The sequence below is a fragment of the Portunus trituberculatus genome, chromosome 32 (assembly GCF_017591435.1).
Source record: "Portunus trituberculatus isolate SZX2019 chromosome 32, ASM1759143v1, whole genome shotgun sequence".
Taxonomy (NCBI): Eukaryota; Metazoa; Arthropoda; class Malacostraca; order Decapoda; family Portunidae; genus Portunus; species Portunus trituberculatus.
In genome coordinates, this window is record NC_059286.1 from 11653640 (window position 1) to 11676139 (window position 22500).

General features: G+C 37.8%; 1 protein-coding gene across 1 annotated transcript in view; it reads left to right on the forward strand.

Moving 5' to 3' along the window:
- LOC123511822 (bifunctional heparan sulfate N-deacetylase/N-sulfotransferase-like) overlaps positions 1 to 22500 on the forward strand; it is a 26429-nt gene that overhangs the window by 3634 nt on the left and 295 nt on the right. Inside the window, 15 exon segments of the mRNA XM_045267869.1 lie at positions 4585 to 4806; positions 5528 to 5780; positions 6502 to 6687; positions 8095 to 8298; positions 8785 to 8911; positions 9645 to 9782; positions 11420 to 11580; positions 12369 to 12497; positions 14955 to 15137; positions 15677 to 15897; positions 16821 to 16891; positions 16894 to 16946; positions 17831 to 17982; positions 18484 to 18660; positions 20042 to 20162. Coding sequence (XP_045123804.1) covers positions 4585 to 4806; positions 5528 to 5780; positions 6502 to 6687; positions 8095 to 8298; positions 8785 to 8911; positions 9645 to 9782; positions 11420 to 11580; positions 12369 to 12497; positions 14955 to 15137; positions 15677 to 15897; positions 16821 to 16891; positions 16894 to 16946; positions 17831 to 17982; positions 18484 to 18660; positions 20042 to 20162 — 2398 coding nt within the window.

A 22500-nucleotide genomic window follows, 5' to 3' on the forward strand; every position in this document is an offset into this window, starting at 1 on the left:
TGTTAATGGTTTTTGCATATTTCCTATTACCTCAGTAATAAAAATTTCATTGACTTTTTGCTCACTTTTTCTTGATTTGTGATTGCTCAATTAACACTACACTAACAATGGAAGTTCTCTCTCTCTCTCTCTCTCTCTCTCTCTCTCTCTCTCTCTCTCTCTCTCTCTCTCTCTCTCTCTCTCTCATGCACTGTCATTTCCTTTGTTGCTTAGCTCTTTCACACTCACTCACTCACATATTCACTTACTCACTTACTTATTTACTCACTCACTGACTCACTCACTCACTCACTCACTCGCTCACATCTACTCTTGGTTTGCTTGTGTACAATTCTCAGTGCTAACCAGGAGGGAAAGGAAAACTTGTACTCGCTTCTCCACTTTTCTTAACATTCTTCCTACTTGTATTACTCGAAAATTGTAAGTTGTTGTGCATGAGGTGGAGTATAAGGTCTCAGTTTTCATGATCTTTACATGTTTAAGGAAATAGTTTACATTGTTTATGGGTAGAAAGAAGTTAGTGTTCTTTTTAATTTTATATGCAAGTAAGATAGAAAAGAGAGAGAGAGAGAGATTCACAATTTCCACTGAAAGATTGATAATAGTGATAATAGTAAGAAGTAGATAAATAAATAAGAAAAGAAAGAGAGAGACATAGACAGAAAAATTGCTTTATTTGTCATTTAGGTGTAAAAAGTCTATTTCACAATGCCGACACACACTAAAAGATTAAATGAATAAATAAGTAGAATAAGTAAAAAAAAGTCTTAATAAATAGATGAATAGAAATAGAACTCTAATTTCACAATGTCATCACACACACACACACACACACACACACACACACACACACACACACACACACACACACACACACACACACACACACACAGTAGGATTATATAAATGAATATATAGATCAAATAAATAAAAAATCAGAACAAGTAAGTAAATAAATAGAATAAAATAAGATTAAAGTGAATATCTTGAACAAAAAAAAGCTATTTCACCAAACACAATATTAACCTCCTCAGGACTGGAATACATTTTTATCACAAATTTTTGGTGTGATTAGACTATATTTTATTTACATTAGGAAGAGTCAGTGGAAGTCAGACAATTAATGGCCACAGTCTTCACTATTTTAATCCCTACATAAGTTTCTGAAGGTGTATAAAATCAGCAAATAGTGAGCAGAATGAATATGAAAACGTGTCATGTTACTGAAGAGGTTAAGAAGCAAAAAAATAAATAGATAAATAAAATAAAAATAAAAAAAAATAAGGGACAAATCGAATAGCAATAAATCCAACTGGTGTCTGAGTGGGCATTTCTACTTACTCAATTTGTTGCTTTCGGATGGATTTCCTCTCTTTCATAAAAAAAAATACATAAATAATAAAATAAAGAAATAATAAATAGAAAATAATCAAATGAATAAGTAATAAATAAATAATGATAAAATAAAGAATTGATAAATAAATAAAACATCTCTGGACAAAAATTCCAGCAAAACCACCTTTATATAAACAATAATAAAGACCAGAATAAGCCAATGGGTGTTAAAATGTCACCTTATTTAACCTGTGTAGCAACTCCGCAATTGTTTCATTATGACCTTTTGGCTGTGACCTCTGACCTTTTAGTACTCAGCTGGGCTTGGGTGAGGCTCAGAATAGTACATGTAGGGGGAGGTGATTGACATGCCTCACCTCCACAGGGATAGAAAATGGAAAAAATAGCATGTGGTGTGGTGAGAGAAATACTGAATATCTAAAGAAATGCTGAATATTTAAAGAAATGCTGGATATCTAAAGAAATGCTGAATATCTAAAGAAATGCTGGATATCTAAAGAAATGCTGGATATCTAAAGAAATGCTGAATATCTAAAGAAATGCTGAATATTTAAAGAAATGCTGAATATCTAAAAAAAATGCTGAATATCTAAAGAAATACTGGATATCTAAAAAATGCTGAATATCTAAAGAAATGCTGGATATCTAAAAAATACTGAATATCTAAAGAAATGCTGGATATCTAAAAACTGCTGAATATCTAAAGAAATGCTGAATATCTAGATTTGATTTGATGCTCTTTTAATATTTCCAGTGTTAGTTTGCAAGCTTCTTGAAATTGCCAGGTGAAAGAGAATTATGTTTAACTTAATGCTTTTAATTTTTTTTTAGAGTTTCCAAGTTTTATAGAATCACCAGTTATCATTTAGGAAAGAGATACTATATTTAGATCATTGCTTTTAATGCTTTCAGTGTTAGAGAGTTTACAAGTTTCCTTAATTGCAAGGTGAAAGAGATATTATGTTTAACTCAATGCTTTTGATCTTTTTAGGGTTTGCAAGTTTTATAGAATCACCAGTTATTCAGGAAAGAGATGTTAGATGTACTTAACTATATGCATGCTTTTAATAGTTTTAGAGAACAAAATGAAGACAAATAACCTGCAATAGAACTTTTTTTTTTCTTTGAGATACTATATTATTATATTATTATGCTCTCATGATGTAATTTCGTATATAGATAAAAAGAAAACAAATCTATGCCATCATTGGAAAAAAAAATCCAGGAAAGAAAAAAAATGCAATCTATTTACCAACTGGTTATAAATGTAGCTGTGTAATGATGTGCTACTGAACACTGCAAACCTCATACCATAACTTTCATATACTGTATAGAAAAAAAAAGAAAAAAAAAATGCTTGAAATAAATAAATAAAAAAAAAAAAAAGAATAAAAATTACCAACTTTTTTAATATAGCTTTGAATTCATTTGCAACTGAACACTGTAAGCCACAAGCCATAACTGTCATATATAGATAAAATACAAAACAAAACTGTACTAATCTTAAAATAGAAGGTATACAAAAAAAAAAAAAAACTATGCTAATCTCAAAACTAAAAAGAGAACTCAGGAAAAAAATACCAACTTTTTAAATGTATCTATGAATTAATTAGCTATTGAATACTGCAGACTACAAACCATAATTTTTTTTTTTTTTTTTTTTTTTTCTAACCTCGGACCATGGCTAGGATTCGAACCTGTGCGCTTGAGAACGCTGGAGCCCACAAAGCGCGCGTGGTCCCACTGCACCACGGCGGCCCCAAACCATAACATTCATATATAGAGGAGGGGAAAAAAAATTGTCAGTCTTAAAATAAAAAAAATAACAACTCAGAAAAAAATACAATCAATTAATCAACTCTAAATGTAACGATGAAATAGTTTGCTAATGAAGACTGCAAACCACACAAAAGCTAGGAAAAGCATCAGTAACAAAGCACCACATGTCTAGAGAAAAAAGAAAACAAAACTATGCCAATCTTAAAATTAAAAAGAGAACTCAGAAAAAAAATGACTAACTTTTTAAATGTATCTATGAAATAATTAGCTACTGAATACTGCAAACCACAAACCATAACATTCAAATAAAGAGGGGAAAAAAAAGGACTGTCAATCTTAGAATAAAAAAAATAACAGAACTCAGAAAAAAATACAATCAATTAACTAACTCTAAATGTAGCAATGAAATATTTTGCTACTGAAGACTGCATACCTCAAAAAACTAGGCAAGGAGCAACAGTAACAAAGCACCACATGTCTAGCGGTAATCTGATGAAGTGGCAGGCATTACAAACCAAACAGAAGCAGGGGGGGGCCACTTAACAGGATGGCCCACTGTTGACTTCTCAGAATAGTAATGAGTAACAACAAATACATCTGTTCATGCTACTCGTACACATCCTGCCTTGCTTACTTGTTACACTTTACACCTGCTGGCCTTGTTTTTTTTAATGAAAGCAGAGAAGTAGGAAAAAAACATGTCATTTATATTTTTTGGTTAGGTTAGGTTAGGTCAGGGTTAAGTTAGGTTAGGTTAAGGTTAAGAAGAAAAGTCATTCATTACATTTCCCCTCAAAAAAATTATATTAGATAGATAGATAAATAAATAGATAAGATGCAAAACTTGAAAAACAATAGGGAAAGTGTCAAAGGGTAGAGAACATAGTGGGGATATTATAATGACCACACAATTGTTTACACCTGGCCTGCTTTCTCTCCATATCTCTCTCTTTACCTATACTTTGCTTTCTTTCTCTCCCTATCTCTCTTTAGCCTACCCCTTTGCTTTTTTTCCTCTGTCTCTCTGTACTTACACTTTGCTTTCTCTCTCTCAATCTTTCTGTAGCTACATTTTTCTTTCTTTCACTCCCTGCCTCTCTAGTTACACCTTGCTTTCTTTCTCTCCCTCTCTCTTTAGCTACAATTTTCTTTCTTTCTCTCCATCTCTCTGTAGTTATACCTTCCTTTCTTTCTCTCCCTGTCTCTCTTTAGCTACAATTCGTTCTTTGTCTCCCTGTCGCTCTCTCTCTGTACACCTTGCTTTCTTTCTCTCCTTGTCTCTCTCTCTCTCTCTGTACAGTTTATCCCCTCTCTACTCTCCTCCCTTCCCTCCCCTTCCTCTCTTCCCTTCATCTCTCCCTATGAGTAGCACCCTTCCCTCCTGGTAGCAGTAGCAGTAGCACCCCGGCTGGCCCTCTCAGCCGTGCCCAAATACTGAAAGACGCGCAGCTTTGTTGTGTGTTCCAGCATGGTGCGTGGCCGTCCCCCCGAGGCCGCCTTCCGCTGCAACAACCCCGCCAACGCCACCAGCCAGCTGCCCCACCCCCATGCCCCCCCTCGCCCCACCCAGAGCAGGCTACGAGAGGACCCCAAGGTGCTTCTGTTTACGGAGACCCAGTACTCCAGGACAGGCCAGGCCATCATTCATATCCTGGTGGCCAATAGGATTAAGTAAGTGGTGGTGGTGGTGATGGTGGCTCAGAATTTTGTTTGTTTTATTGTTATTGTGGTTTTTATTATTTTGTTGTTGTTTGAGTGCTTTTTTTTTTTTTTTTTTTTTTTTTTTTTTGTGTTTTGAAATTTTGATGGTGATGATTTTTGTTGATTTATTTTGTTGTTATATTGTTAATTTATTGTTATTGTAATCTGACTTTTTGAAACCACATGAACCTTCACGTCACTAAACCTAACCTTACCTCACCTCACCAAACCTAACCTAACCTAACCTGACCTGACCTGACCTGACCTGACCTAACCCAACCCAACCCAACCCAACCCAACCCAAACCAAACCAAACCAAACCAAACCAAACCAAACCACACCACACCACACCACACCACACCACACCACACCACACCACATTACACTACACTACACCATACCATACCATACCACACCACACCACACCACACCTCACCTCACCTCACCACACCACACCACACCACACCACACCTCACCTCACCTCACCTCACCTCACCACACCAATCTTCACCTCATTCACCTCACCAAACCTAACCTAACCAAACCACACCACACCACACCACACCAACCTTCACCTCACCTCACCACATTTTGTCTCACCTCATCTCACCACACCACACCTTACCTCATCGCACCTGACCTCACCTCACCACACCAAATCTCACTTCACCACACCCGAACACTCACACAGGTACAAGATGGAGGTGCTTGGGAAGTCACTGCCAGGCCTCACCAACCTGTCCAAGGGGAAATATGGAGTGGTGGTGTTTGAGAACTTTGAGCGCTACCTCCAAATTGACCCCTGGAACCGAGAACTGCTGGACAAATACCTCAGGGACTATGGCGTGGGTCTGGTTGGGTTCATGCCGGCCAGGGAGGAGACGCAGGTTGGAGCAAAACTAAGGGGCTTTCCTCTCTACATTCACTCCAATCTTGGCCTTGAGGTGAGTAGCTTTTTTTTTTTTTTTTTTTTTTTTTTGTGTGTGTGTGTGTGTGTGTGTGTGTGTGTGTGTGTGTGTGTGTGTGTTCCACCTACATTTTCATCCACCAAATCCACAAAACCAGTGGAATTTGAACCTTCAATCATCCACTTGTAGCCAAAACTTTCCTCGATCCACCCGCATCTTTTTTGTTTTTTTCTTGTTTTTGTCTTAGCTATTTATTTATTTATTTATTTTGTGTGTGTGGTGTGTGTAGTGTTGTTATTCACTCTAGTCTTGGTCTTGAGGTGAGTGCAAATGTTCTTTTTCTGTCTGTCTTTTTATCTTTTATTTTCTTTTTCTTTTTTTTGTCTTAGCTCTATTTATTTATTTATTTTTATTTATTTATTTTTTTGTGTGTGTATGTGTGTAGTTTTGTTATTCTTCAATACCTTCACTCCAGTCTTGGCATTGAGGTGAGTGCTAATGTTCTTTGTTTTTTGTCTTTTTATGTTTTTTTTCATCTTTAGCACTCTTTAAGGGAACCAGCACCTCAAATGGACTTTTTTGTAAAATTTTGTTGCCCTTGGCTGGTTTCTCTCCTGCAAAAAAAAAAAAAAAATCAAGTAGAGCCTCTTGAAGTAACAGAGATAGAGCACAGAAGGGTTTCAGAATACCTAATGAAGAAAGATTGTGATAGTGTCCAGAGCTTCACCATTACTGACCGTCACTCACCATCCTGCAGAACGTGAGCCTGAATAGTGACAACCCAGTGCTGCGGCTGACTAGGGCGGGTGGGACACTGCAGGAGGAGCTGCCGGGCACGGACTGGACTGTCTTCACCCCCGCTGACACCACTTACACACCCCTGGAGTGGGCCGCCCCCAGCCTGCCACACTTCTCAGAGGAACACCTCATCCTGGCCATCCTGGTGAGAGAGAGAGAGAGAGAGAGAATGGAAATGAATAGAAGGAAGGGAAGTAATAGGTGGAACAGAAGATGATTATGAGAGGATTTAGAATTAAGGGTAATTTAGTTTGATAAAGTGTGAGAGAGGGATAAAGAAAGAGAACACCTGACAAGATAGGAGAGATAAGAAAAGAGGAGAAAGAGAGGGAGAAAAAAAAAGGAACTGGAGGAGGATTAGAAGACAGGATATATGTATGATGGAAAGGTATAATTGGGTTAAATAAAGAGACTGATAAGAAGTGAGATTGACAGAGTAGTAAGACAGGAAATTGATGGAGTATTATAAGATTGAAAATAAAGATGATAAGAGAGAGAGAGAGAGAGAGAGAGAGAGAGCAGTGTGACAGGAAATTGATGGATGATGAAAACATGAAAAAACAAAGATGAAAGAGAGGGAGAGAGACTGTACTTCTAACATTTTTTCACTTCCTTTGGACCAGAACCATTAAAGAATAAAAAGATAAAGAGAGAAGAAGAGGAAAAATATAACTTAGCAATACGCCATGTCTTTTTTAGCACACCTTACATTTCTTCCCTCTAATCAGGATCATTGAAAACAAATAAATAAAAGGAAAGGAAGAAAAAGAAAATATACTAATAATTCACTACATAAAAGGAAAAAAGAAAGAAAAATCAACACTTCCTTCGTATCTTACCTCATTTTCTTCCCCATCAGGATAATTCTTAAGAAATATAAGAATAAAATAAAAACAAGAAAAAAAGCAAAATATATTAATAATTTTCCTATAGAAAAAAAGAAAGGAAAAAAATGCAGCAATTCATTTCTTTTCTCGCCTCATTTTTTTTCCTCGTGAAAAAATTGTAATAAGATAAAAGGATAAGAGAAAAGCAAAATACGTCAATAATTTCCAGCATAAAAAGAAAAAAAACGAGAAAAAAACGCAACAGTTTATTTTATCCCTCACGTCATTTCTTCCCTCCATCAGGACAGTGCTAAAGAAATGTAGTAGTAATAAATAGAAGGAGAAGAAAAAGCAAAATACATCAATAATTTCTGACATAAAAAGAAAAAGGAAAAACTTCAATGCTTCATTTTTTCCCTCATCTCATTTCTTCCCTCTCTTAAGGACAATTAAGAAAAAAGTAAATAAAATAAAGAGGCAAAGAAAAAAGCAAAATATATCAACAATTTCCTACATAAAAAAGAGAGAAAAAGAAAAAACACGGCTTAATTTTTTCCCTCACCTCATTTCCCTCCCCCCAGCCCAGAGCATCAAAAACAAATAAATAAAGGAGAAGAAGAAAGCAAAAATACACTAATAATTCTATACATAAAACTAAAAAATAAATTAATTAATAAACTCAAAAATTGTATCTTCCTTTACCTATAATTTCTCTTCCCAATCAGGACAAAGGAGACTACGATGGCATATCCCGGGTGCTGTTTGGCGGGAACCTTGATTTCTGGCTGCACCGACTCCTATTCCTGGATGCCGTGTCTTACCTGAGTCTGGGTCGCATCTCCCTCTCCCTAGAGCGATACATTCTGGTGGACATTGATGACATTTTTGTAGCCAAGAAGGGTGTGCGCATGACTCCTGATGATGTTAAGGTGTGTGTGTGTGTGTTTACCCAGGTGTATATTACAGTGTGTGTCCTTACCTTCATATCTAATTTTATCCAACTATTCCTTAAATTTATGCACTCTTTCTGCTGTTACACTCATATCATTCAAGCTGTTCCAGATGTCAAGTGTCCTTTGTGGAAAACTTAAATTTTTAATGTTTCTCTGATGTTGACTTTTCATGATCTTCTTGGTGTCCTCTTGTCCGTCTATCTCCATCTTCAGTCAGTGATACCAGGTCTTGTCTGTCTGTCTTTTCCATACAGTTCACTATCTATCTGTGTGTATGTGTGTGTGTGTGTGTGTGTGTGAGTATTTTTGTGTGGGCGTGACATCTCCGTGGGTCTTTTTATTGTCATTTTTGTTGCTCTTGCTGGTAACATTCCTATAATTCCGACATAAAATAAAGAAAAAAGAAAAATCATCTTTAATATTCATCATTATTATTGCTCTCCTCCTCCTCCTCCCTGCCAGGCCCTGCTAGACTCACAGAATCGCCTGAGAGAGTTGGTACCAGATTGGCGTTTTAACCTGGGCTTTAGTGGGAAGTATTACCAGAACGGCTACCCTGAGGAGAATGCAGGGGACAGGATGCTGCTGGGTGAGTAATAGTAGTAGGAGTAGTAATAGAAGTAGAAGTAGTAGTAGTAGTAGTAGTAGTAGTATGTATGGAATTTCTGGGCTAAAGGGGATACTTTTTGGGGTACCTCCTATCTCAAAGCCCACCCGCTTGGAAACTGTTGCCCCGAGTGAGGAAGCCCAATCTACACTCAGACCACGGACAGGATTCGAACCCGTGCGCTTGGAGACCCCTCGGACCCCAAAGCAGGCATGGTTCTACTGTACCACGGCAGAGTTTTTTTCTCTAGTAAACTCTGGAACTCCCTCCCTTCTTCTGTATTTCCATCTTCACTTAAGAGGGAAGTTTCAAGACATTTGTCCCATACTTTTGGCTAACTCTATTAATCTTTTAAGGAACTGACAATCAAGTGGGTCATTTTTAAAATTTTTGTTGCCCTTGGCCAACTTTCCCTCTTGCATAAAAAAAGTAGTCGTGGTGGTGGTTGTGCTGGTGATAATAGTAGTAGTAGTGGTGGTGGTGGTAATTGTAGTAATAAGAATAATGGTGCTAGAAATACTGTAGGTGTGCTGTTATTGTCCATTCATCAAAGTAAAGTGAAAATCAACAAAGAAAGGAGATCATTATACAGATTTATGGACAGAAATGAAAGTGTTTCTCTCTCTCTCTCTCTCTCTCTCTCTCTCTCTCTCTCTCTCTCTCTCTCTCTCTCTCTCTCTCTCTCTCTCTCTCTCATCCCTATCTTGTACCGCAGAGCACGTGGATGAGTTTTCGTGGTTTGGACACATGTGGGGCCACACACAGCCTCACACTCTCACTCAGGACAAGCTGGAATACCAAATGCAACTCAACAAGCAGTTTGCCCTGGCACACAACATTCCCACTGACTCAGGTGTGTGTGTGTGTGTGTGTGTTTGTGTGTTTTAAGGAGTAAAGCTGAATTTGTTGGGCATGTTTTTCTTAAGTATTACATCAGCAGCACCTCTTCCCTTCTTTTTCTTTTTTCCCTTGTTTTTCTCTTCTTTCCTCCCTTTTTATCCTAAGTTTCACATCTCCAGTATGTCTTCTCTTCACTTCTTTTTCTTTATTTCCTTCTTTTCCCAATTTTTGTTTTCTCTTATTTCCTTCTTTTCTCTTCATTTTCTATTTTCCCTTTTTCTGAGCATCACATCTCTATCATCTCTTTGCTTCATCTTCTTGCATTCCTCCCTTTATCTTTTCCTTTACCTCTCTTCATTTCTTTAACCTCCCTCACCTTTTCCTTCACCTCCCTTCATCTTTTCCTTCACCTCCCTTCATCTTTTCCTTCCTTTCCCCATAATATACCTCCCTTTATATCTTCCTTCACCTACCATATACCTCTCCCTTCACCTCCTTTTCTTATACACCCTCTCATCCTCCCTTCCCTTCCCTTCCCATAATCACCTACATCTCTACATTCACTTCCATTAACCTCTTCAGTACTGAGACACATTTTTACTGTGAGATTTTGTGTACGATGAGACCATTTTATTGACATTAGGAAAGGTCTATGGAGGTCAGAAGAGTAATGTCCACAGTCTTCACTATTTTAATCCCCCAAATTAGTTTCTGGAACTGTTTAAAATCACCAAATAGTAAATACTGTAGAGTGATTATGTGAAAGCGTCATAGTATTTAAGGGGTTGATATACATTTATTTATTTTGGTTAGGTAATATGTTCATTTTATACATTATTATTTGTCTACTAGGTGTTCTTATGTGGTGTCACTGTTGTGGGTATGGCAATACTGGTGAAAAATGGAAGGTGTTGTTTACATGTGCATAGGGAAGGGGTCAACGGGGGGAGCAGGCAATGAGAGAATGTGTTCGTTCTGTGTATTGGCTGCTGAAGTTGAATAAATGAAAAGCTACAAATGAACAAGTGTGCTTCTCGTCTGCTTTGAGAGATGTTGTTTGCATGTGGGTATTTCATGGTCAGTTGGGGAAACAGGCAGCGTAAGGATGTTTCTGCTCTGTGTATTGGTCACTGAAGGAGTTGAATAAATGAAAAGCTACAGATGAACAAGTGTGCCTCTCGCCTGCGTAGGGAGATGTTTACTTGTGTGTATGTCATGGAAGGGGTTAACTGGGGAAGCAGCCAGTGAAAGGATGTGTCTGCCCTGTGTATTGGCTGCTGAAATTGAATAAATGAAAAGCTACAAATGAACAAGTGTGCTTCTCATCTGCTTAGGGAGGTGGTGTTTGCATGTTGGTATTTCATGGTCAGCTGGGGAAGCAGGCAGTGAAAGGATATGTCTGCTCTGTGTATTGGCTGCTGAAGGAGTTGGATAAATGAAGAGCTTCAGATGAACAAGTGTGCTTCTCGCCTGCTTAGGAGATGTTGTTTACTTGTGTGTATGTCAGGGAAGGGGTCAACTGGGGAAGCAGCCAGTGAAAGGATGTGTCTGCCCTGTGTATTGGCTGCTGAATAAATGAATTGGTACAAATGAACAAGTGTGCTTCTCGCTTGCTTCATTTAATTTAACACATGTCATCCCCCCCTGCAGGTTACAGCATTGCCCCCCATCACTCCGGCGTGTATCCTGTCCACGAGCCGCTCTATGACGCCTGGAAGAAGGTGTGGAATGTGCGTGTCACGTCCTCAGAGGAATACCCGCACCTCAACCCTGCTCGACTCAGACGGGGCTTCATTCACCGCAATATTATGGTGTGTATTTACCTAGTTGTAGTTTTACAGGGCCTGGGCTTTATCCTCGTGTGGCCCGGTCTTCATATCTACACTTATCCAATTTTTCTTTAAAACTATGTACACTCTTTGCTGATACCACTCCCTCACTCAAACTGTTCCAAGTCTCAACACATCTTTGCGGTAAACTATATTTTTTAACATCTCTCAGACATCTTCCCTTCCTCAATTTTTTACTATGCAATCTTGTGCTTTGAATGTCATAATCCTCTCTCAGGATCAGTTTCTCATTATCCACTTGATCCATTCCATTCATCAATTTATAAACTTGTATGTTTGTGTGTGTGTGTGTGTGTGTGTAATTCACTGTTTGATCTGCTGCAGTCTCTGACGAGACAGCCAGACGTTACCCTATGAAACGAGCTCAGAGCTCATTGTTTCCGATCTTCGGATAGGCCTGAGACCAGGCACACACCACACACCGGGACAGCAAGGTCACAACTCCTCAATTTACATCCCGTACCTACTCACTGTTAGGTGAACAGGGGCTACACGTGAAAGGAGACACACCCAAATATCTCCACCCGGCCAAGGAATCGAACCCTGGTCCTCTGGCTTGTGAAGCCAGCGCTCTAACCACTGAGCTACCGGGCCGTGTGTGTGTGTGTGTGTGTGTGTGTGTGTGTGTGTGTGTGTGTGTGTGTGTGTGTACAGTGTGTGTATGTGTATGAATATTCTGTGAGTTTTAAGCTATTTCTGGTTGTTGGGGGGGAAAAAAAAAAAAAAAAAAACTCTGCATCCTCCTGTAGGTACTTCCGAGACAAACTTGTGGCCTCTTCACTCACACCATCTTTATTGACAAGTACCCGGGGGGACGCCAAGCTCTGGACACCAGCATACATGGCGGGCAGCTCTTCCTCACCATCGTGTACAACCCTGTAAGTAATGACCTGTTCGGAAACATTATGCTGTACCTACACTGTCTACTAAGAGGGCCTTTTTATTTATTTATTTTATTTATTTATTTATTTTTATTGCTTTTGGTCAGTTTCCCTCTCTTACATTAAAAAGCACTACTTTTAAATGGCTCAAATTTAAAAATTTGCAAGTGTTTAGGTGATTTTTATGATCTTACTGGCAGATTAACAAGATGTAGTTTTTAAGGCTTTTTATTTTTTTATTTATTTATTTTATTTATTTTTTATTTTATTTATTTATTTATTTATTTATTTATTTTATTTATTTATTATTTTTTTTTTTTGCCCCAGATTAAGAAGATATAAGAGTTTGGTTATGTTTTTTATGATTTAACTGCCAGACAAATCTCTTACATCCAGGTCACAAATCCTGGATGTGAGTAACTTCAAACATTGATTTAAATATATTGACATATATTGTCACCAATCAAACACAAATAACATTTATATATAATTATATATAGTTTTGCAGCAGTCTTTATATAGATGTCAATCTGGAGTACCCATTTGCTGGAAAACTATATATAGATGTATGGATGAAAGTCGGTAGAGTCTATATAACTTGGACTAATAGAGGGAAAGGTTGGTCCAACAAATGTGAATGTCCGACTTTTCTTTCTCATCTCTAAAAACTTATATTTTAAAAAGAGTATTTTCAGTTATACAGGTTTTTAAGGGTAGTTTGATAGTTCTATTGACAGATTTATATAATTTCTACTTTATGTATAGCAAAAAACACTCATACGAACCAAGCTCCTCATATCTATGGATTTTGAAAGTTAGGGCAACTTAACCTATAATTCAAAAAAACTTTTGTTTCAGTCACACTGGTTTTTAAGGGAGGTTTGATGGTTCTATTAACAGGTTAAAATGACATCTACCTTATCAAAAGCAAACACACTTACAAAGTTCCTCATAACTGTGGAGTTTGAATAATATTGGCTACATAATTTGTATTTTTAAAAAGACTCTTATTTTAGTAAAATGGTCTTTTAAGGGTATTTTCATGGCTCCATTGATGGATTTAACATGATTTCTACCTATCAATAGCAAAAATACTCTTACGGGTAAATATTATCATCTCTGTAGACTTTGAAAAATAATATCCACATAACATATTTTCAAAATACTCTTGTTACGGTCAAACAGATTTTTAAGGGTAGTTATATGGTTTTATTGACAGATTACCATGGTATCTAATTTATCAATAGCATAAAGATTTTTACAAAAAGATTTCTCATCTCTGTGGACTTTGAAAAATAGTGGCCACATTAGCTAGATTTTAAAAACTCTTGTTTCAGTTACACAGGTTTTTAAGGATAGTTTGATAGTTTGATTGACAGGTTAATATGATTTCTACTTTATGATAGCAAAAAACACTCATGTGAACCAAGCTCCTCATATCTGTGGACTTTGAAAATTGTGGCAACATAACCTATATTTGAAAAAGACTCTTGTTTTAGTCATATGGGTTTTTAAGGGAGGTTTGATGGTTGTATTTACAGATTACATTGATATCTATCTTATCAAAAGCAAAAACACTCTTACGAACAAGATTCCTCATAACTGTGGACTTTGAAAATAGTGGCCACATAAGTTGTATTTCTAAGACTCTTGTTTCAGTATCACAGTTTTTTAAAGGTAGTTTCATGGTTCCATTGACAGATTAACATGGGTTCTACCTCATCAATAGCAAAACCACTTTTATGGACCCCATCCTTCTCCCCTTCTTTTCTATGTGATCCATCACTATCCTTCATTTACAACATGTACAAATCAAATTATAAAAAGAATTACTTTCAATTATTTATAAACTTGAGGTTTTGCTAAGATTAGAATGAATTACCTGATTTATCGGTATCAACAGTTAAACTTTTTGATACTCAAACAATCATTTAGAATAAATTAAGTTCCAGTATTGAGTCTCCACTGTACTAAGAATTTGGCCTATTGTCCAAAAGGGTCTAGTTGAAGTTGTACATGTTTTTAGATGTGTTTGTTTATGGTTTTAGTGGCAGATTAACAAGATTTTTATGCTATGAACAAGTGAAATAGTCTTAAGAATTTGGCTTTTTGTCTCCAAAAGGCTCTAGTTTAAGTTATTTAACCCCTTCAGTACCTTGATGTATTTTCATATTCATTCTGGTTGCTATTTGGGTATTTTGTATAACTTCAGAAACTTATGTGGGGATTAAAATATTGAAGACTGTAACCATTAGTCTTCTGACCTCCAAAGATCATTTCTAAAGTCAATGAAATCATACCCAAAACTTATGGTAAAAATGTGTCCCATTACTGAAGAGGTTAAGTTTTTCAGTGTGTTTGTCTATATTTGTACTGGCAGATTAACAAGATTTCTATGTTATGAATGGATGAAATAGTCTTATTAATTTGGCCTTTTCCTTCTACCCCTCTCAGATCAGCATCTTCATGACACACCTGAGTAACTATGGCAACGACCGCCTTGCTCTGTACACCTTTGAGTCAGTCATCAAGTTTATCAAGTGCTGGACAAACCTCAGCTTGCGTACAGTGCCTCCCCTGCAGCTTGGCGAAAAGTACTTCCACCTCTTCCCAAATGAGAGGGATCCAATATGGGGGGTGAGTCGGGTGTGGGGAGAATAAGCGAATAAGTGAGAGGTAAAGAGAAAATTCAGGAGTGGAGAGAATGAAGAGTGATTGAGAGGTAAAGAGAAAAGTAAATAGGGGATAGGATGAAGAATGAATAATTGAGATGTAAAGAGAAAAATTAGGAGTGGAGAGGATGAAAAGTGAGTAAATGAGAGGTAAAGAGGTAAGTCAGGAGTGCAGAGAATGAAGAGTGAAGAATTGAGAGGTAGAGAAAAGTCAGGAGTGGAGAGAATGAAAATTGATTGAGAGGTAAAGAGAAAAGTAAATATTGGGGAGAAGAAGAGTGAATAATTGAGTGGTAAAGGGAAGAGTCATTAGTTGGGGGAATGAATGAAGAACGAATAAGCAAGAGAGAAAAGAGAAAAGTCAGAAGTGGGGAGAGTGAATGTAAGTGAATAAGTGAAAGATAAAGAGAAAAGTCAGAAGTTGAAAAAATAAAAAGTGAAGAATTGAGAGAGAAAACAGGTATAACACATCCTTCCCCACCTTTCATTCCTCGCCCATTGCAGTATCCATGTGCAGACCGGCGCCACATGCAGATCTGGGCCAAGGAAAAGTCGTGTGATCAGCTGCCAAAGTTCCTGGTGATTGGCCCACAGAAGACCGGCACCACAGCACTGTACACCTTCCTAGCCATGCACCCTGCCATTGTCGCCAACTACCCCTCAGCGGACACATTTGAGGAAGTGCAGTTCTTCAATGGCAAGAACTACTACAAGGGCATTGATTGGTAAGATGAAGAAATGGGAGAATATTGATGTGGTTTTGTTTGGGATGAGAAGTGTTTGGTTGTAGTTCAAGAAAAAAAGATTAACCCCTTCAGTAGTGGGATGCATTTTTTTTTTTTTTTTTTTTTATCTTGTGTGTAGTTAAAGAAAAAGAGATTAGCCCCTTCAGTAGTGGGATACATTTTTTTTACCTTGTAGTTAAAGAGATTAACCCCTTTAGTAGTGGGATGCATTTTTTTACCTTTTAGTTCAAGAAAAAGAGATTAAACCCTTCAGTAGTGGGGTGCATTTTTTTACCTTGAGTTTTGGGTATGATTAGACCATTTTATTTACACTAGGAAGGGTCTTTGGAGGTCAGAAGGTTAATGGCGTGAGTTTTCACCATTTTAATCCATACATAATTTTCTGAAGCTGTATGAAATTGCCAAATAGTAAGCAGAATGAATATGGAAACACATCATGGTACTGAAGGGGTTAAACAAGGAGATTAAATGGTTAGGAGGAAGAAAAGGAAAAGTATTGATGTGTTTTTGCTTTGGAGGAGAAATACATCATTTTTTCTTTTATGTAAGAGGGGAAAGCTGGCTAAGGGCACCCTGAGATAAAGAAAAGAAAAACATAAGAAAACCAGCTTCCTCATTTTTTTTTTTTTTCTATTATCTTTATTGTTTTCCTTGACTTATATCTTTCATTACACATACTTTTCCTCCTTTTACTATTTTCTTCACTCACGCATCACCTTAGCACTGTTCTTGTACCATCTCACCTCACTAAAACAGCTCCCTTTCCCTCCCAGGTACATGAATTTCTACTTACATCATTCATAACAAATCTTCCTTCTTTAATTCTCTTCCTTCATCCACTCAACACTAACACTTTTCTTGTACCATCTTGCCTCACTAAAACCACTCCTTTTCATTCCCAGGTACATGAGTTTCTTCCCAGTGCCGGCCAACTCTTCCAGCAGGTTCCTGTTTGAGAAGAGTGCCACTTACTTTGAGGGGAGATGGTGCCGCAGCGTGTGAAGGCCCTGCTGCCACATTCCAAACTGGTGGGTGATGTCAGGCAGTGGCAGGGATGGAGTGTGTGAATGAGTACTGAGATTAAATTTTTCAAGTGTTAGTGAGTATTGGAGAGGGTTGAGATTGGCTGGATTGGCTGAAGAGAAGTGCTTGTGATTGAAATAAATATTAATTCATTATTTTAAACTTCCCCACTTACTCTCTCTTGTCAATAAATATTCCTCTGTGCCTGCTTGAGATGAAAGACTATGAACCCGTCACTTTATCATCTCTTCCTCTATCTCTTGTCAGTAAACATCCCCCTTGTACCTATCTGCGATGAAAGGTTACAAATGCTTCTCTTTAAACATCACCTCTTACTCTCTTTTACAGTAAACATTCCCCTCTACTTGTCTAGGTGAAAAATATTAACACACTACTTTCTCTTTCTCTCTCTCTTCTTGGTAAACAGGACCTCTTAATCTCTTATACAGATTGCCAGGAAACATTTATCTATGCTCGTCTAAGATGAAAAGATATGAACATAATACTTCATCTGTTCCTCTTTCGTGTCAGTAAACATTTCTTGTACAAATTGTCAGTAAACATTTCTCAATATTTTTCTGTGAAGAAAAATATTAACCCCTCACTTCCTCCCTTTCTCTCTTTCATCAGTAAACATTTCCTTCTAACTCTTTCTTGTACAAATAATCAGTGAACATTTCCCTCTTCATCTCTTGTACAGATAATCAGTAAACATTCCTTATACTTGTTCAAGATGAAAAATATTAACACCACTTTAACATCTTTTCCTCTCTCTTGTCAGTAAACATCATCTTACTCCCTCTTGTACAAATAATGAGGGAACATTTCCCTATACCTAAGATAAAAAAAAGTATTTTATTAACACACTACTTCTCTTCCTCTCTTACAGGTTGTGACAGTGATTCCTCCCAGCAAGCGCGCCTACTCCTGGTACCACCACATGCGTGCCCACAACGACCCCACAGCCCTGCAGTATTCCTTCCACCAGGTGATAACAGCACATGACGGCGACCCCCGGCCACTCAGGAGTCTTAGGAACAAGTGAGTCATTGATTGGGTTGTGTTTGCATGTGTGTGTGTTGTATTGCTTTCTTTATATATGTCTTTCCTGCTGTTCTTCCTTTTCTGCCCTTTCATGTTTTTCTTTGTTTTCTACAGCACAGGTGTTCTATTTCCTCAGTCGTTATTCTTTATTCCATCCTGTCATATTTCCTTGCCTCTTTGAGTTGTTTATACACATTTTTCTTGCCATTCATCCTTATCTACCTTTTCTTATTTTTTTATTTATTTATTTTATTTTTTTTTTTTTTTTTTGTTTTCTGCTGCACAACTTTCCTCTTTCCTTGATCACTATTCTTAAATCAATCCTAAAATACATCCTTATCACTTCTAGCACTCCTAAACAACAATAGTCTTCCCTTTCAATATAACTTTCATCACATCTATAAACTCATCTAATCTTTTAAAGCACTAACACTCACTCACACAACCTCCCTTACCCACAATGCCCTCCCTAACACCTTCCCAATTCCCTTCCTGCAGGTGTCTGGTGCCGGGGATGTACGCCAAGCACCTGGAGCGTTGGCTGGACCACTTCCCCGCCTCCCAGCTCATCCTCATTGACGGGGAGGAGCTGCGCAGTGACCCAGTCTATGTCATGAATGAGCTGCAGCGTTTCCTTGGCATCCAGCCTTTCTATAACTACACTGAGCATTTGAGGTGAGGTGGTCTGGCTGTGTACTGTGTATTTGGTTTCCCACTACTATTATGAAGTTAGTTTTCCTCTACACTCTTAAGTATTTCTTCTGGCTGTAGTATATTATTGAGTTAGTTTTTTGTCTATGCTCATTATTTTTTGTGATATCTAGTTTACTTTCCCTCTACACTTCTTAGTATTTCCATGGCATCCAGTCTTTCTATAACTACACTGAGGTGAGGTAGTTTGGGTGTGTTAAATTACTGGCTTAGGTTCTTTCTATACTCATTATTTTTTGGAACATCTAGGTCTATATTATTAAGTTAGTTTCCCTCGACACTCCTGTATTTCCATGGCATCCAGTCTTTCTATTACTACACTGAGGTGAGGTAGTCTGGGTGTGTTAAATTACTGGCTTAGGTTCTTTCTAAACTCATTATTTTTTGGGGCATCCAGGTCTATATTATTAAGAAAGTTTCCCTCGACACTCCCAGTATTTCTTTGGCATTTAGTCTTTTTATAACCACATTGAGCATCTGAGGTGAGGTGGTCTGGATGTGTTATATTATTGGGTTAGGTTCTTTCTATACTCATTGTTTTCAGGGGGCATCCAGGCCTATATTATTAAATTAGTTTCCCTCTACACTTCTGTATTTCCATGGCATCCAGTCTTTCTATAACTACACTAAGCTTTTAAGGTGAGATGGTCTGGTTGTGTTCTGTATATTATTTAGTTAGTTTTCTTCTACACTCATTATTTTTTTTATTTATTTTTTCATCTATTTATTTATTTTTTTTTGGCATCTAGCTTTTCTTTATTGCTAGTTTCTTTCTTGACTCAGTTTTCTCTAACTACACTGAGGTTTTGAGGTGAGGTGGTGTGGTTATGTTCTGTGTATTATTGGGTTCGTTTCCCTTCTCTAAACACTTCTAAGTATTTTCCTCTCACCCGTCTCTGATTTTTAAGTTAGTATGATTCTTATATTTGTGTGTGTGTGTGTTTTGATGATAGTAATTTCTATTGTTTCTCGCTTTGTCCTTTTCGTTTTTACTTTCTCATGTCCTTTTACAATTTTTTTTCCATTTGTTGTTTCCTTCTCTTCCTTTTCTTCCTTCCCATCTACTCCATTCTTCCTTCCTTTCCTTTACCTTTCCTTCCCTCCTTTCCCTTATGTTTCCTTGCCTTTCTTCTGCTATTCTCTCTCCCTTCTTTTCCTTTCTCTTCATATCCTCTTCCCTTTCCATGTGCTCTTTTACCCTCCTTTCCTTTTTGTTATGTCTCCCTCTCTTCTTTCTCCCTTTTTTCTCTCTATTCTCTTATCTTGCTCCTTTTTTTGCTCATTCTCCCTTTCCTTCCTAATATTCCCTTCTCCTTTGCCTCACTTCCCTTTGCCTCTTCTACAGGTACGACAAGAGGAAAGGCTTCTTCTGCCAGGTGACTGAGGAGGACAAGACCAAGTGCCTGGGTAGAGGGAAGGGCAGAATCTATCCCCCCATGAATGAGTCGGATGCTAAACTATTGAAGGTAAGCACTGGTGAGGGTGTCACAGAGAGGGTTGTGGGTAAGATGGAGGAGAGTTACTGTGCTTGTGGATTGTGTTACTTGGGAATGAAAATAGAGGTGGATGAGAATTGTAAAGGGTTATAAAGTAATGGATATGAACAGGTAAAGAATGAGGATATATGAGTGAAAGGAAACAAAACAAGTGGGGAATGAAAACTGAGGAATGGTGAATAGAAATTAATGGAAGCTGAGAATAAAGGAAGATAGGAGATGAATACTGAAAATAAATAAAAGATTGGAAATGAAAAAAAGAATAGAGGTTAAGTTAGGATGAGTAACAGAGGAAGAAAGAAAGAGTAGGAGAGGAAAGACAAAAAATTTCTTATCAGTATTATGTTGATAAGATAAATTTGGCAACACTTATCACACTACACCTGCTTTCCTCCTCCTCCTGCTCCTCCTCCACCACCACCACCACCCTTTTTCTTTTTGAATTACACTCCTCTCTTTCTCTTTCCCTGAAAATTATTCACTCCATTTGAATTTCTCTCTTAAAGATTCCTCATTTCTTTACTCCTTTTCCCTTAACTTTATTTCCTTTTTTTCCCTTCCATCATCATTCTAGTTCCTCTCTCTCCCTCTTCCTCTTCCTCTTCCTCTTTGTCTTCCTCTTCCTCTTGCCTCATTCACGTCACAGGACTGAAAGAGGAGATAAAGAATGAGATTACAAGATTGTGGTTGTTTTTCTTTTTATCATGTTTGTTGTCTGTCTTCCTGTGTGAGTGTGCGTGGGAGTGTGTGGGTGGGTGGGTGTCAGTGTGTGAATGGCTGTTGATAAGTAGCGAAGGCCATCTGGTTGGAAATACATGGTGTGTGTGTGTGTGTATGTGTGTGTGTGTGTGTGTGTGTGTGTGTGTGTGTGTGTGTGTGTGTGTGTGTGTGTGTGTGTGTGTGTGTGTTTACCTAGTTGTATTTACCTAGTTGTAGTTTTACAGGGCCTGGGCTTTATGCTCGTGTGGCCCCGTCTCCATATCTACACTTATCCAATCTTTCCTTAAAGCTGTGTACACTCGTTGCAGACACTACTTCTTCATTCAAACTGTTCCACGTCTCAACACATCTTTGCGGGAAACTATACTTTTTAACATCTCTTAGACGTCTTCCCTTCCTCAGCTTCTTGCTATGCGATCTTGTGCTTCGACTGGCATATTCTTCTCTCAGGATCAGATACTCTTTGTCCACTTGGTCCATTCCGTTGATCAATTTATAAACTTGTATGAGATCCCCTCTCTTCCTTCTCTGTTCCAATGTTGGAGTTTGTGTGTGTGTGTGTGTGTGTGTGTTATTTATTTTTTTAATTTATTTACTATTATTATTATTATTATTTATTTATTTATTTATTTATTATTATTTTTTTTATGTTATGGCCTATAGCACCTGTAGGTATACTTGAAGATTATGGGAAGTGCTGTCCAGCTAACACCCATTAGCAACACAAGCAATTTTATTTATAGTGGTACCCATATTAGGGCCCATATCACCACCCAGATCCATCTTTGGTGTAAGGCAATTACACCTCCACCTAGAACCTGGGTATCATGGTGACATGTAGACAACTTTAAACCACTCGACAAATGACATAGTTTCTAACAGCACGTGGTGGGATTCGAATCTATACACGGATGTCTGTCTGATCCCACACTCACCACGTCATCCACCTTAGCCATCTGGTTCAAAATACAAGATTCTGTGTGTGTTTTCGATCTCCATAAATTCCTAGGCTCATGATCACCAGTTGTGTTAGAGGTTAGACTTTATATAATCAGACTACACATCCTTTTGTTGCTCCTTACTGAAAACATGTGCCACCTGAGCAGATGTGAATTATTCCTTTGTGAGAGGCAATCTTATCTTACTGTCCCATGTTCTTATCTTCACTCAAATTTTCCTTCCCTTCCTATCTACTCTGTTCTTTTTAATTTCCTTTGCCTTTCCTTCCCTTCTTTATCTCTTGTTGCCTTGCTTGTCTTCTGCTCTTCTCTCTCCCTTCCCTTCCCTCTGCTCCCTTCTCTTCTCTTCTCTTCTCTTCTCTTCTCTTCTCTTCTCTTCCTTCCTTCCTTCCTTCCTTCCTTCCTTCCTTCCTTCCTTCCTTCCTTCCTTCCTTCCTTCCTTCCTTCCTTCCTTTCATTCTCTCTCTCTCTCTCTCTCTCTCTCTCTCTCTCTCTCTCTCTCTCTCTCTCTCTCTCTCTCTCTCTCTCTCTCTCTCTCTCTCTCTCTCTCTCTCTCTCTCTCTCTCTCTCTCTCTCTCTCTCTCTCTCTCTCTCTACAATCTTACCCTGGAAAAACTGCATATTTATTT